The sequence below is a fragment of the Scomber scombrus genome, chromosome 1 (assembly GCF_963691925.1).
Source record: "Scomber scombrus chromosome 1, fScoSco1.1, whole genome shotgun sequence".
Taxonomy (NCBI): Eukaryota; Metazoa; Chordata; class Actinopteri; order Scombriformes; family Scombridae; genus Scomber; species Scomber scombrus.
Genome location: NC_084970.1, coordinates 36,381,766 through 36,394,557, shown reverse-complemented (window position 1 = coordinate 36,394,557; position 12,792 = coordinate 36,381,766). Strand labels below are relative to the sequence as shown.

Sequence of the window (12,792 nt, the reverse complement as noted above, 5' to 3'; positions counted from 1 at the left end):
ACAAAAGGATTAATTGGGACACCTCTGACTAGATTTACTGTCTCCTCTCCCCACATAAAAAAAAAAATGTATTCATTTATTCATTTCTCCATGTTGTGTGTGTGAAGTCCGTATGGATTGCTGTTTTTGATTGCACTGTTTCCTTGTTTATTGCATTTGATTTCAGCATTACAGTTAAAGGTGCAGTGTGTAGAATTTACTGGCTCTACAAAGAGCCTTTCACATTTTTTGCAACTTTTGTGGCCACGGTTTTTTTCTCATGTATAACCAACAAAAAACTCCCCCATTGTCTTCCTTGGATTTTGGTTAAACACAATAACAAACAGACTGGATCGAAGTGAAATGAAACACAAACATTTTATTTCTCTATATGGTTCTTTCCATAATGTTTTCAGACACTTTAAATTCCACCTCTGCTTACTGATTTCAGACCATGGGTGCAGTGCTGTAACTATTTAGGCTACACAATAAAATGTATCTTAACATAATATACCATTAAAGCAAAACATAACCAAAAAGTCAGATGGTGATGTCCGATAGGGGTGGGGGGGGGGAAATCGATACAGCATAGCATCGCGATATTTTGCGTGGCAATATTGTATCGATACACAGACGCCAAGTATCGATATTTTCTTATATAAATTGCAAATTAAAATTTAAGTTTTTGGAGCTGGAATAATAAAATCAATTGCTTTTTCAGTCCACTAGATGGCTCCAGTTTGTTTTCTGGTGAGGTCAGCAGAGGTGACAGTCAGCATGCAGGAGGAAGTTTTCCTTTGGGGAAATAATTTACAGTTGAAAAAAGGTAATGAATTGCAATATATCATGTATCAATAATATCGTATCGTGATAATATCATATCGTGAAGCCTCTGGTGATTCCCACCCCTACTGTCCATCCAGCGGTTTGTAAACAAAAACCGTAATAAAGCCAGATATCCAAAACAAAGAACACACATTCAATAAAATATGAGTCATTTATACCGACAGACAGAAAAAAAGACCAAACCCCCCCCCCCCCCCCCCCCCAAAAAAAAGATGGTATTATACATGAAGCTGAAGTTTGACACAAGATAAAAATGCTGCAAGTTAATTTATTTTCAGAGGTTTCTGCATCCTCCATCATCCCACCACCTTCCCTTCTCATAACCAACATTACACAATGCTTTAAACAAAACAAACACAAACATACATGAAGAAAATAAAGCTGTAAAAAAGACATAACGTGCAGCATATTAAAAAAATAAAAATGAGTTTTAAGAACTGATTTAAAGGAAGATAATGACTTATCAGACTGAGCTCCTCAAACAGGTTGAACTCAAGTCTCCTCACAGCAAAAAATTCGGTCCATGTTATTTTCTACAGCAATGTCTCACTCTCTCTCCTAGGAGTAATCTCTCTCCTCCTGAAAATCAGTAAATTCTCATCTGGTTCATATATCATTTTTCATCCTCAGTTAACTCGCAGTGCAATTCTGAGACACTTGATCAATATGGGCCCATAATCAGAGTCTGACCTATAACACCTGTTTCTTTAATGCATCAAACAGGTCATGTAGCAAATCTGTTAAGTGTTTAACTTTAACAAAATCCAGAAATAACTGGATAAAAGTTAACTGGAAAACTGGAAAACACTTCAGGCTGAAGTGAAGATGATAAAATCCAGATCCAGACTCCAGTCCAGATGGATCATCAGGATACAGCTGATCCTCTCTCAACACTCCTGGATGTTCACTCACACTCTGACAGAGATCATCACTTCAATCTAATGAGAGAAGAAGAAACAACAGAGGTCATGAATCAGCTGTCAGTCAGTGATGCAGCACATCCAGTATAAAGAGCAGCAGGGACTTTAGTCTTGTTCAGACCAGAAGTGGAACATCTGTGCAGTGTGTGTATAAAGACCACATGGTTACTAAATGCAATGATGCATCTGTGAAATCAGAGCCAGTGATTTGCAGGCTGCAGTCAGACTGATCTTAGAGCTCTGACAAAGATGAACTGATCTATTGTTTAGTGTTGAAATGAGAGAACAAACACTTTGAGATCAGATTTGATGGTGTGACAGTTTGATGATGAGAATGTAAGGCTTTATTTCCTGCAGACATCAACACAACAAGAAGTGTCTTCATATTAAGTCAAACACATACACACATACACTTCTGGCTGATTTGATTGGCTGACCGTTTTCTCTCTTATCTCTTTTCAACCAGGCTGGCGCCGATGTCGATGCAGAGCCAGTTCTGTCTTGGGGCCTTTTTCAAACTGGCCCATATTTAGACTGGACCAAGTTGGGTTGGTGTAAGATGGAGTGATTTATGCAACGGTAAACATACATTATGATGGACAGGGCATATCTACTTGGACATTGTATCTTGCATTTGAAGGTTGAAGTCCAGACATCGCTGTTGAGTTTGTTAACCAAACAACGGCTTATATGTATGCATTTGCTTAACTTACAACTGCTAATGGTTTGATGAATATTATTTCTCTTTCGCTATTCAGATTTTAAGGCTCATCATCTGCTGTTTGAGCTTTTCCTGCTAGTTTGTTTTGTATATCAGGCCCAGAGTGCCAACAAACCACTGGTCTCTTCCACAAACCACGGCTGCCTGCTGCTTTCACACATTGTTTTAATTAACACTACACCAGACTAAATCCAACTCTCTACTGACCTCAGAGTCTCCAGTCTACAGTCTGGACTCTCCGTAAGATGAGACAGCAGCCTCACTCTTGAATCCTGCAGCTCGTTTCCGCTCAGATCCAGCTCTCTCAGATGGGAGGGGTTGGACTTCAGAGCTGAGGCCAGAGAAGCACAGCTGATCTCTGACAAACCGCAGTGACTCAACCTGAAAACAGAATAAATGTCACTTTAGAGGACAATGTTTCTGCTTGAAATCATTCAATGTTCCACTTTTTCAGAGCTGAAGAACTCCAAACACCTGAACCCAACAGGATGCAGGTTAAAAGCTGACAAATAGAAACAGTGAAAAAGAGCTTTCATTAATATTTATGACAACATGCTGCTACTTCAATAAAGACGTAGTGTTGTCACCTCTTAAACTCTGCAGCTCCACCACTGACTCCATCTATACAAACTCATGCTGTGCAGCCAAGCACAAGTAAAAATACAAAACAGACTAAAACATGACACATGATCTATATTTTTTAGGTCTACATGTGCAAAATAGTATGAGCAAGAATAACAAAAGACCTGCATCACTTGCAAGTCCTTCATCATTATGTACATTTTAAAAACACAAATTCTGTCCCATGAAGCAACACATGGACTGTCAGTAGCTGCTGTTTCAACTTTTCACTTTGATCACAGACAGCAGAAACTGAAAGTCTTCTCATTAGTTAATCTGCACTGTCTGTATTTGAGTTGACATCAGTCTGATTCCTGCAGACAGCTGCTGGTTGGCGTTAGCTCCCAGCAGGTAGAGACAGACTGAATACAGTAGAATCTGCACACTGTTCAGTACACGTGCACGGTTTCTCATCTAATTTTTAGAGATAATTTTTAATTAAAAAACACATACCTAGACCTCAGATGAGTGTGTGTACTCTGTTTTCAGTTTGTTCATTATGTTATTCTTGTAGATGTGATCTCTTAATCCCCTATGAGATAGCCAGAGTCAGCTGATCATCTTGAGTCTCAACAGTTCCTTAAACTGCGGTGGGTCCACAGACAGGACAGTCATGACTCAAGGCAGCTCATATAGCAGCTACCATCTATGTTACTTTTAAACTTAGAATAAGATTTTTGTGCAGGTTGTAATAACTTAATATCCACAAAGTAGACATTTTACACATTGTACTGCTCTAACCATTTACAACAAGTAACACCTGCATTCACACAACACAGTGCACAATCCAAAGTGTGCACTGTGTTTAGTTGTATTATCTATGAAAATACAAGCATCAGGTTGGGACTTGATATCAGCAAATGCTCAGTATTAAATGTGAAATGTAAAAATTGTGTCTGACCCCAGAGTCTCCAGTCCACAGTTTGGCCTCTCCAGAAAAGCACACAACAGCTTGACCCCTGAATCCTGCAGCTTGTTCCAGCTCAGCTCCAACTCTCTCAGATGGGAGGGGTTGGACTTCAGAGCTGAGGCCAGAGAACCACAGCTGATCTCTGACAAACTGCACCACCTCAATCTGAATAAAGACAAAATGGATTATAAAAAAAGCAATTTACAACCCAAATCAGATGTATTCAAGTTTTAAATGTGTAGTTCAACATTACTATTTCCTCATCAAAGAGCTTTTCAGTGTAATGAGCAGAATGACTTTGTCATTGTGTTATTGTGGATCATCATCATGTCAGCCTTCTACTGACATCATCCAAATGTCACCACAACATTCAAACACATTGATGTCAAACTAAGTCATTAAAAATACTATTTTCATACTTCAAACAGATGCATTGATCTCTCAGTGTCTCTCACCGTGTATATGTATGTTCTAATAGATCAATAAAAATGACACATTACTGACATTATTCATTAAAATACAATAATGAATATAATGAAAATATTTTACCCTAAGCAAGTAAACTTGATCAATTTAAAACAGATATTAGATGAGAGGATCTTGTGTATAGCGATTTGACTCTTTACCAAAATGTATAAGCATTAATTTACTTTAACAAATAACAGTGGATATTTTCTACAGTTTCTTTAAGAATCAGTAATTTTTGGTAACTACCACTTCAATTTTTTTGTATTATTTTGTACAGTAAAAACGTAATTCTAAGTTATGTAAGTACATAAATTAGGTTCAATTGTGAAACATTAAGATCAACAAAACTAAGTTAGACAGTTATTGAACAGACCTCAGAATCTTCAGTTTACAGACTGGATTCTCCAGAAAATTACCCAGCAGCTTCATTCCTGAATCCTGCAGGTTGTTGTCACTCAGCTCCAGCTCTCTCAGATGGGAGGGGTTGGACTTCAGAGCTGAGATCACATAAGCACAGCTGGTCTCTGACAACCCGCACAACCTCAATCTGAATAAAGAATAAATTATATAGATAAAAATCCATCCATATTCAAATCAGATATGTTCAAGTGTGTTTAATTATTTAGTTCAATATCACTATGTCCTAATCAATGACTTGTTCTCTTAAATGAGCAGAGTGACTTTGTCATTGTGTTATTATGATCATCACAATGTCAGCCTTCTACAACCATCATCCAAATATCACCACAACATTCAGACATAAATTCATGCTATGCCAACACTGAGACATGAATCATAACACATTAAAATGTATGTAAACTTAAAATATATTTCCATTTCAGCAAATACATTTCATCAATTTCAAACATATATTAGCTGAGAGGATCTTCTGCATACTGATGTGACACTTAACCAAAAATTACAAACATTAATTTAATATAACAACAAACAGTGGACATTTTCTACAGTTTCTTTAAGAACCAACCATCCTTTATACACACTACAGTTTGCCTTGTAAAACAGTGAAAATATGAATTAACTGACTTGATGGGTGTAAGGTATATATGTATATATACATCTGTTACAAAATCAACAATAGTAACAGAAAGTCAGTGAACTAACCTCAGAGTCTCCAGTCTACAGTGTGGACTCGCCAGAAAGTCATGCAGCTTCACTCCTGAATCCCGCAGCTTGTTGTTGTAGCTCAGGTCCAGCTCTCTCAGAAGGGAGGGGTTGGACCTCAAAGCTGAAGCCACGACTTCAAATTGAGTCTCTGAGAGTCCAACACGATCAAGTCTGTCATGACATATATATTCAACTTACGTTATCATGAAAGAGGACACTTTAAATTTACTCCATTTAATGACCAAACAGACAGTGATTGACATGCAACAGAGGTCCGACAGAGGTTGCTGAAATCAAACTAAACTACTTAGCTACACTGCTGTATAATGCTAATCACATCAGGACTTACTTAGCTTTTCTGCAGTTCCCCACAGCTGGGATCAATCTTAGTCGTCCATCCCTTGATGTGATGTACGTCTTAAGGTTTAACACATCCAGAGCCTCCTCTGATATCTGCAGCATGTAGGCTACAGCTGAGCAGTGGATATCAGCGAGTCTTTTCGCTGGTCTGTTCTCTGTCTGCATGAACTCTTGGATCTCCTGATGTACTGAGCGGTCGTTCATCTCTATCAGACAGTGGAAGATGTTGATGCTTCTGTCAGGCAAGACTTGGGTCTTTTTCTCCTTCAGGTTTTTGATGGCTCTCTGGATGGTTTCTGGACTGTTGTCTGTCTGACCCAGCAGATCTCCTAAGAGACTCTGGTTGGACTCCAGAGAGAGGCCATGAAGGAAGCGGACAAACAGGTCCAAGTGGCCATTTTTACTCACAAGGGATTTCTCCATGGCTTCCATCAGGAAGACATCCAGAGATAGGTCACTGTGTTTTTTCCCCAGGAATCCCTCCAGTACCTCTGTGTTGCTGTTGGTGAAACAGTGGTACAAGTAGACTGCAGCCAGAAACTCCTGAATGCTCAGATGAACAAAGCAGTAGACTGTTTTCTGGAAGATCACACTCTCTCTTTTGAAGATCTGTGTACAAACTCCTGATAACACTGAGGCCTCTGTGACATCAAGACCACACTGCTCCAGGTCTTCTTGGTAGAACATGATGTTTCCTTTCTCCAGTTGTTCAAACGCCAGCCTCCCCAGCTTCAGAAGAAGTTTCCTTTCAGCCTCCGTCAGCTCCTGTGGACTCGTCTCATGTCCCTCATCATACTTGTTCTTTTTCATCTTTGTCTGAACCAGCAGGAAGTGTGAGTACATGTCAGTCAGGGTCTTGGGCAGCTCTCCTCTCTGGTCTGCAGTCAACATGTGGTCCAGAACTGTAGCAGTGATCCAGCAGAAGACTGGGATGTGACACATGATGTGGAGGCTCCTGGATGTCTTGATGTGTGAGATGATTCTGCTGGACTGCTCTTCATCACTGAATCTCCTCCTGAAGTACTCCTCCTTCTGGGCGTCAGTGAAGCCTCGTACTTCTGTTACCCTGTCGATATGTGTCTTAGGGATCTGACCGGCTGCTGCAGGTCTGGTAGTTATCCAGACAAGAGCTGAGTGAAGCAGCTTCCCCTTGATGAGGTTTGTCAACAGCACGCTGACTGATGACTTCTGTGTGACATCAGACACGACCTCACTGTTGTTGAAATCCAGTGAAAGTCTGCTTTCATCCAGGCCGTCAAAGACGAACAAAACTTTACAGACAGTGAGCATCTCTGCTTTGAGCTTCTGTAATGCTGGATGGAAAACATGGATCAGCATGAGCAGACTGTACTGCTCATCTTTGATCAAGTTCAGCGACCTGAACGAGAGCAGAATCAGCAGACTGATATCGTGGTTGTTGGAGCGCTGTGCCCAGTCCAGAGTGAACTTCTGCACTGAGAAGGTTTTTCCAACGCCAGGGACGCCGTTCATCAGAACCACTCTGATGTGTTTCTGTTGGTCAGGTAAGACTTTAAAGATGTCCTGACACTTGATTGGAGCGTCATGGAGGGTTTCCATCCTGGAAGCTCTCTCAAGCTGCTTCACCTCATGTTGGGTATTAACCTCTTCACTCTGTCCCTCTGTGATGTAGACCTCAGTGAAGATGCTGTTGAGGGGGGTTTTACTTCCTCCTTCATCAGTTCCGTCAGGCACTGATTCACATGTGCTGCTCAGACTGATCTGATGTTCATCTAAAACCTCCTGCAGACCACTTTCTGCTAAAAGAGAAGAAAGGAAGGTATAATTAAAAAATAAATATGTCTGAATGCATTCCTGTTCAGTAGGATAGAGGAAGTAGATTCCTGTTTTCGGAGATGATGACATAAGCAGACAGATCTTCAGTCTTACTTTGTACAGTGCTGATCTGACTGTCTGTCTGCAGTCCAGGTCTGGTTCTGGATCCTTTTCCACACTGGGGACAGGAGGAGTCTCCTGATGAAGCAGACTGGTCCCAGTATGAGGTGATGCACTGTCTGCAGAACCAGTGTCCACAGCTGGTAGAGACTGGATCCTTCAGGACGTCCTGACACAAAGAACAGCAGGACAGCTGCTCCTCCACAGAAACACTTTTCCTCTTCTTCTGTCTGTGGACGTGAACACATTCTTATTGACACAAAACTTTGGCGGAGGCCAACCAACAGCTCACAAGTTGCATGTAGCTCCTTCCCGAGCACATTCAAGTTGAAGGATTACACTGATTTGGTGAAAAATGTAACCAATTTTGACCACTTGAGAATTGATAGAAATAATCAGAAATCCCTTCAAAATACCACATACTACCAAGACCTTGAGGAACTCCACAGAAAATTCAAGCTATGATTTGGTGTCAAAAACTTTTGATATTTGGAGATTTCTGTAAGAACGGCATTTTTTCGGCCGGTCAAATTTCAAAAAGTGGTCTCACTACAATGAAATAGCTACAACGTGGACTAATATTATTACACAACACAGTCGGGGTCATTGAATACATACTGTGGTCCTTAAATAGTCTTGGAAGTGTATAAATTAGGTATGACGAGAAAAATGAGATTCTTGTGCTATCAAAATGTATTCAGGACATTCAATTTGAAATAAAATAGTGGGTACTATAATTGCAAAGCTTCAAAGATAATTGAGCAGATACAACAAAGTGCAAGCAAAGGCAGAGAAGACAATTACTGCAAGTTAGTAGGCTGGCAGTTAGTGGTTTGTTTTTAAATGACATTTCAACACTTAATCATCTTCAGGTCAGTTCACAGTAGAAACAGTCTCTTACTTTGTGTCCGAGGGTCCAGGTTCATTACTGAAGTATGGAGGATCATCTTTGGAAAAGTCGCTCTTCACAGACACACAGCTGGATATCAGAGACTCTGCTCTGTGTCTGTGGTGCTGACCTCTGGAAACAACAAATCTACATCATTACTTTTAATAAAGAGCAGATACAAACACATGTAACGTGGGCTGTCAGTTAGTGGTTTGTTTTTAAATGACATTTCAACACTGAATCTTCTTTCGGGTCAGTTCACAGTAGAAACAGTCTCTTACTTTGTGTCTGAGGGTCCAGGTTCATTACTGAAGTATGGAGGATCATCTTTGGAAAAGTCGCTTTTCACAGACACACAGCTGGATATCAGAGACTCTGCTCTCCGTCTGTGGTGCTGACCTCTGGAAACAACAAAGGTTTTACATACATCATTACTTCTTATAAAGAGCAGATACAAACACATGCAACATTTAATATCACTATTTAGTTCATCGCAACAGCTGGAAACTCTACATGTGTAAACACTAAATTACTATCTATCGTGAATATTTATCATCTTTAAATGTCTATATGTAAGAATTATGTCAGAGTTTAGTTTCAAAACATTCAAAAATTTACTAAAATTATAATTTGCCAGGAAAATCTAAAGGATGTGACGTTCATGCATGCTACTGATTGGCTTTCATCTCACTACAGCGCCAACAAGGTGCAACAGAAGGTCCGCTAATATCAACAAATGACTCACACCCAAGCTGGTAAGCTAACATTACTGCAAACCATGTGAAACATATTGTGATATTGTTGTTTCTGCTACTCGATCAGCCTGATGGAGTGTGAGCATGTGTTCCAGTGTAAGCAAGAGGATGCTGACTGTGGTCCAGCAGTGCCATTAATGAAAAGGAATATCTGATTCTTACATGTAGCATCTTTAAATTCATAAATAGTTTGTAGAGTCTGATGCATGCATGTAGTACATCAGTATCATTTATAGATATGTTCCTGAGCTGCACAGCTTTGCTAAATACATCATCTGCTGCTTTATATTTAATTGCATGAACTTGCTGCATAAGATCTTAAGACCCCCAATAATAACTGATGGAGATGGTTTAGTAGAGTGTGGGTTGGCAGTTGTAGTTGTCTCTTACTTTGTGTCTGAGGGTCCAGGTTCATCACTGAAGTATGGAGGATCATCTTTGGAAAAGTCGCTCTTCACAGACACACAGCTGGATATCAGAGACTCTGCTCTCCGTCTGTGGTGCTGACCTCTGGAAACAACAAATCTACATCATTACTTTTAATAAAGAGCAGATACAAACGCATGTAACGTGGGCTGTCAGTTAGTGGTTTGTTTTTAAATGACATTTCCACACTGAATCATTTTCGGGTCAGTTTACAGTAGAAACAGTCTCTTACTTTGTGTCTGAGGGTCCAGGTTCAGCACTGAAGTATGGAGGATCATCTTTGGAAAAGTCGCTCTTCACAGACACACAGCTGGATATCAGAGACTCTGCTCCGTCCTCCTCTTCCTCCAAATCATTCATTGTCTTGAGTATGAGAGGTAAACCAGTAACACTGTAGACACACACACACACACACACACACACACACACACACACACACACACACACACACACACACACACACACACACACACACACACACACACACACACACACACACACACACACACACATAGTATAATAAACCCAATCCTGCCTCTCACCTTAGTAGCTTTTTATTAGTTTACATTAACTATAACCAGGATTGGGAGGGTTACTTTAAAAATGTATTCCAATACAAATAATAAAAACCTGTTATAAGCCAACCTCTGTACCAAACATGCAATAATAAAGACATAGGGCCAAATCCACAAAAGGAAGGCTGTTAAACCAGTTTAAATGAGATAAAAAATGTGTGTAATTCACGAAACACCCATGAACCGTGAAATGGGTGCAAATTGTGCTGCAAATAAAATCATTTTGTTTCTGTGTCCATTTTTATGCATGTACATCAGGTAATATTTATACATTCGGCGCAGAATTGTGTAATTTCTATGCAAATAAAGATTGTTGCAAAAACCGTCTAATTCACAAAGACCATGCAGTTAGTGTGGTGCTATTACTGTCTTCAGAGAGCTTGTGAGGCTTGAATGATATTTAATTGATATTTAATGATATCAAAGGTGAAATCTTCAGACATTGGACTACTTGAAATTATTTCAGCTACTTAAAAATAAAAACGAGGTGCTTTATTGCAAACAATCCCACTTATTAACCTAAATATGTGTGTAACAGCTGACCTTTGTAGATGTTGGGCAAAACACAGAACATTAATTACCATTAAGATTCTGACAGATATTTTCTTTTCTTTTTAAATCTAGTCTAAATTTTTGTTGTTTTCTATTTCTTCTTCTTCTTTCTGGTATGCTTTGAACATATAGTGCTTCTCTCTTGCATTCTCTCTTTTTTCTTTCAATTCTTTTGTTGTATTGTATTTTTTGTATTATATCCTGGGTTTATAAAAACTGTATTGTTTTTGTCTGTGTTAATTGTGGACACCAGGAACAGTAGCTGTTGCCCTGGACAATGGCTAATGGGGATCATAATGAACTAAACTTAACTTAACTAAACTAAACAGATCCAGTATTAATGATTGTATTGGTGTGTATAATGCACATAAGCCTCTTTCTCAGTTCGGAGACGCACTTATCAGTTCAACTGCTGTATGATTCTCCAACAACAAACAGAACATCAATTACAGATACATTCAGTGACACCTGTTCGAACATTCATTTAACATCTTTCAGACCTGCCTGTTAATTAATAGCTGTATTTTGACATTTCAGTACATTGTGTTACAATAAAAGAAGCAAAATACATGAACATTGTTTTTTGACTGAGCTCTCTGCAGTTATCAGTATGGGTCGATCTTTGAAAGGTTGAGAAAAGCCTGAAACACTGGAAACCACTCTGCTTACAGACACAGAAAGTGGCGCAAAATCTTTAGTGGATAGGACGTTAAAATGGAGCAGATAGTGAGTGCAGACGCTGCGCCTCGTTCTCAGAGAAAGCCTCTTATGAAACAACACGTGGCCTGCTAGCTGTGTGAATGCTGAGTTTTCTGACTCATTCTGAGATTCCTCTGACTCAGTTATGAACGTGTTTGGCGACCAGTGACCACATTATGCATATACAGTTATATCAGGGGCCATTATGTGTTTTACAAACTGTCATAAACTCAAGCTCTTTTTTAACTAATTTGTAAGAGTCTCTGGGACTACAGTACCACACTGGGTAACAAACATTTAAGTTCAATATGTGTGTATGTACGTCTGTGTGCAGCTGTATGTGCTGCCAAGTGGTATCATCCTCGACTCACACCACCTCTGCTTACATTTGAGACTTTTACAGTGTAATGGTAGTATATCGTTCCTGTTTTAAAATTGTAATCCTGCTAAATAATCCCCATTCTTACTAAATGTATGTCTTTTTTCTCTTACTGTAACAGAATTGCGTATCCTAATTATGTAAAGCTCTTACATGGATTCTGTTATTACTGTCTGACCACCACCATGTTTGTTCTCCAGCCATCATAAAGACAAACTGACTCCGGTTCAAATCAAACAGACTTCAGATAAACATCGGTGTCGTTATTAACTGTGACTTCTGTCTACTGCATGTTAACACTCACCCAGACTCACACTTGCTGTTGTCCTTCTTCTGCCCAGCTGGCTTTAAAATGGAGTTCTAACAGACGTTAACATTTATGTCCTGCATGCTCCTCTATAAACAGTGTGTGTGTGTGTGTGTGTGTGTGTGTGTGTGTGTGTGTGTGAGGCTGCGTGGGGGTGAGAGTGAGAGTTTCACATTCACTCCTGTTTGCTCCTCCTTTCTTCTTTATTGTGTGCCTGCGTGTACTGCATTTGTGTGTGTGTGTGTGTGTGTGTGTGTGTGTGTGTGTGTGTGTGTGTGTGTGTGTGTGTGTGTGTGTGTGTGTGTGTGAGAGATAACTATGGTATGCTGACATTGAGTGTGTTTAT

At 39.7% G+C, this 12,792-nt stretch overlaps 1 protein-coding gene across 2 annotated transcripts; it reads right to left on the bottom strand.

Moving 5' to 3' along the window:
* Positions 1-413: 413 nt before the first annotated feature.
* Positions 414-12,555, bottom strand: LOC133979024 (NACHT, LRR and PYD domains-containing protein 12-like). Of its 2 annotated transcripts, XM_062417552.1 has the most exons (10): positions 12,444-12,555; positions 10,167-10,325; positions 9,899-10,018; positions 7,859-8,094; positions 5,940-7,728; positions 5,588-5,761; positions 4,839-5,012; positions 3,989-4,162; positions 2,674-2,847; positions 414-1,763 (listed from the first exon to the last, which is right to left on the bottom strand). In XM_062417552.1, the coding sequence occupies exons 2-10, from the start codon at positions 10,292-10,294 to the stop codon at positions 1,754-1,756; spliced, it is 2,979 nt and encodes a 992-aa protein (XP_062273536.1). In that variant the 5' UTR covers positions 10,295-10,325; positions 12,444-12,555; the 3' UTR covers positions 414-1,753. The 2 variants fall into 2 exon arrangements, with proteins under 2 accessions (XP_062273536.1, XP_062273459.1); XM_062417475.1 differs by lacking the exon at positions 12,444-12,555 and having other exon boundaries at positions 10,167-10,659.
* Between the last annotated feature and the right edge of the window lie 237 nt (positions 12,556-12,792).

Bases quoted from the DNA above. Each gene is read 5' to 3' on its own strand.
- LOC133979024 (XM_062417475.1), bottom strand. From the start codon at position 10,447: ATGTGTGTGTGTGTGTGTGTGTGTGTGTGTGTGTGTGTGTGTGTGTGT. The intron at 5,762-5,939 runs GTAAGTCCTGAT...ATGTCATGACAG, and splicing joins GGGAACTGCAGAAAAGCTAA to ACTTGATCGTGTTGGACTCT. The intron at 2,848-3,988 runs GTCAGACACAAT...TTCTGTTTTCAG, and splicing joins TGTGGACTGGAGACTCTGGG to GTTGAGTCACTGCGGTTTGT.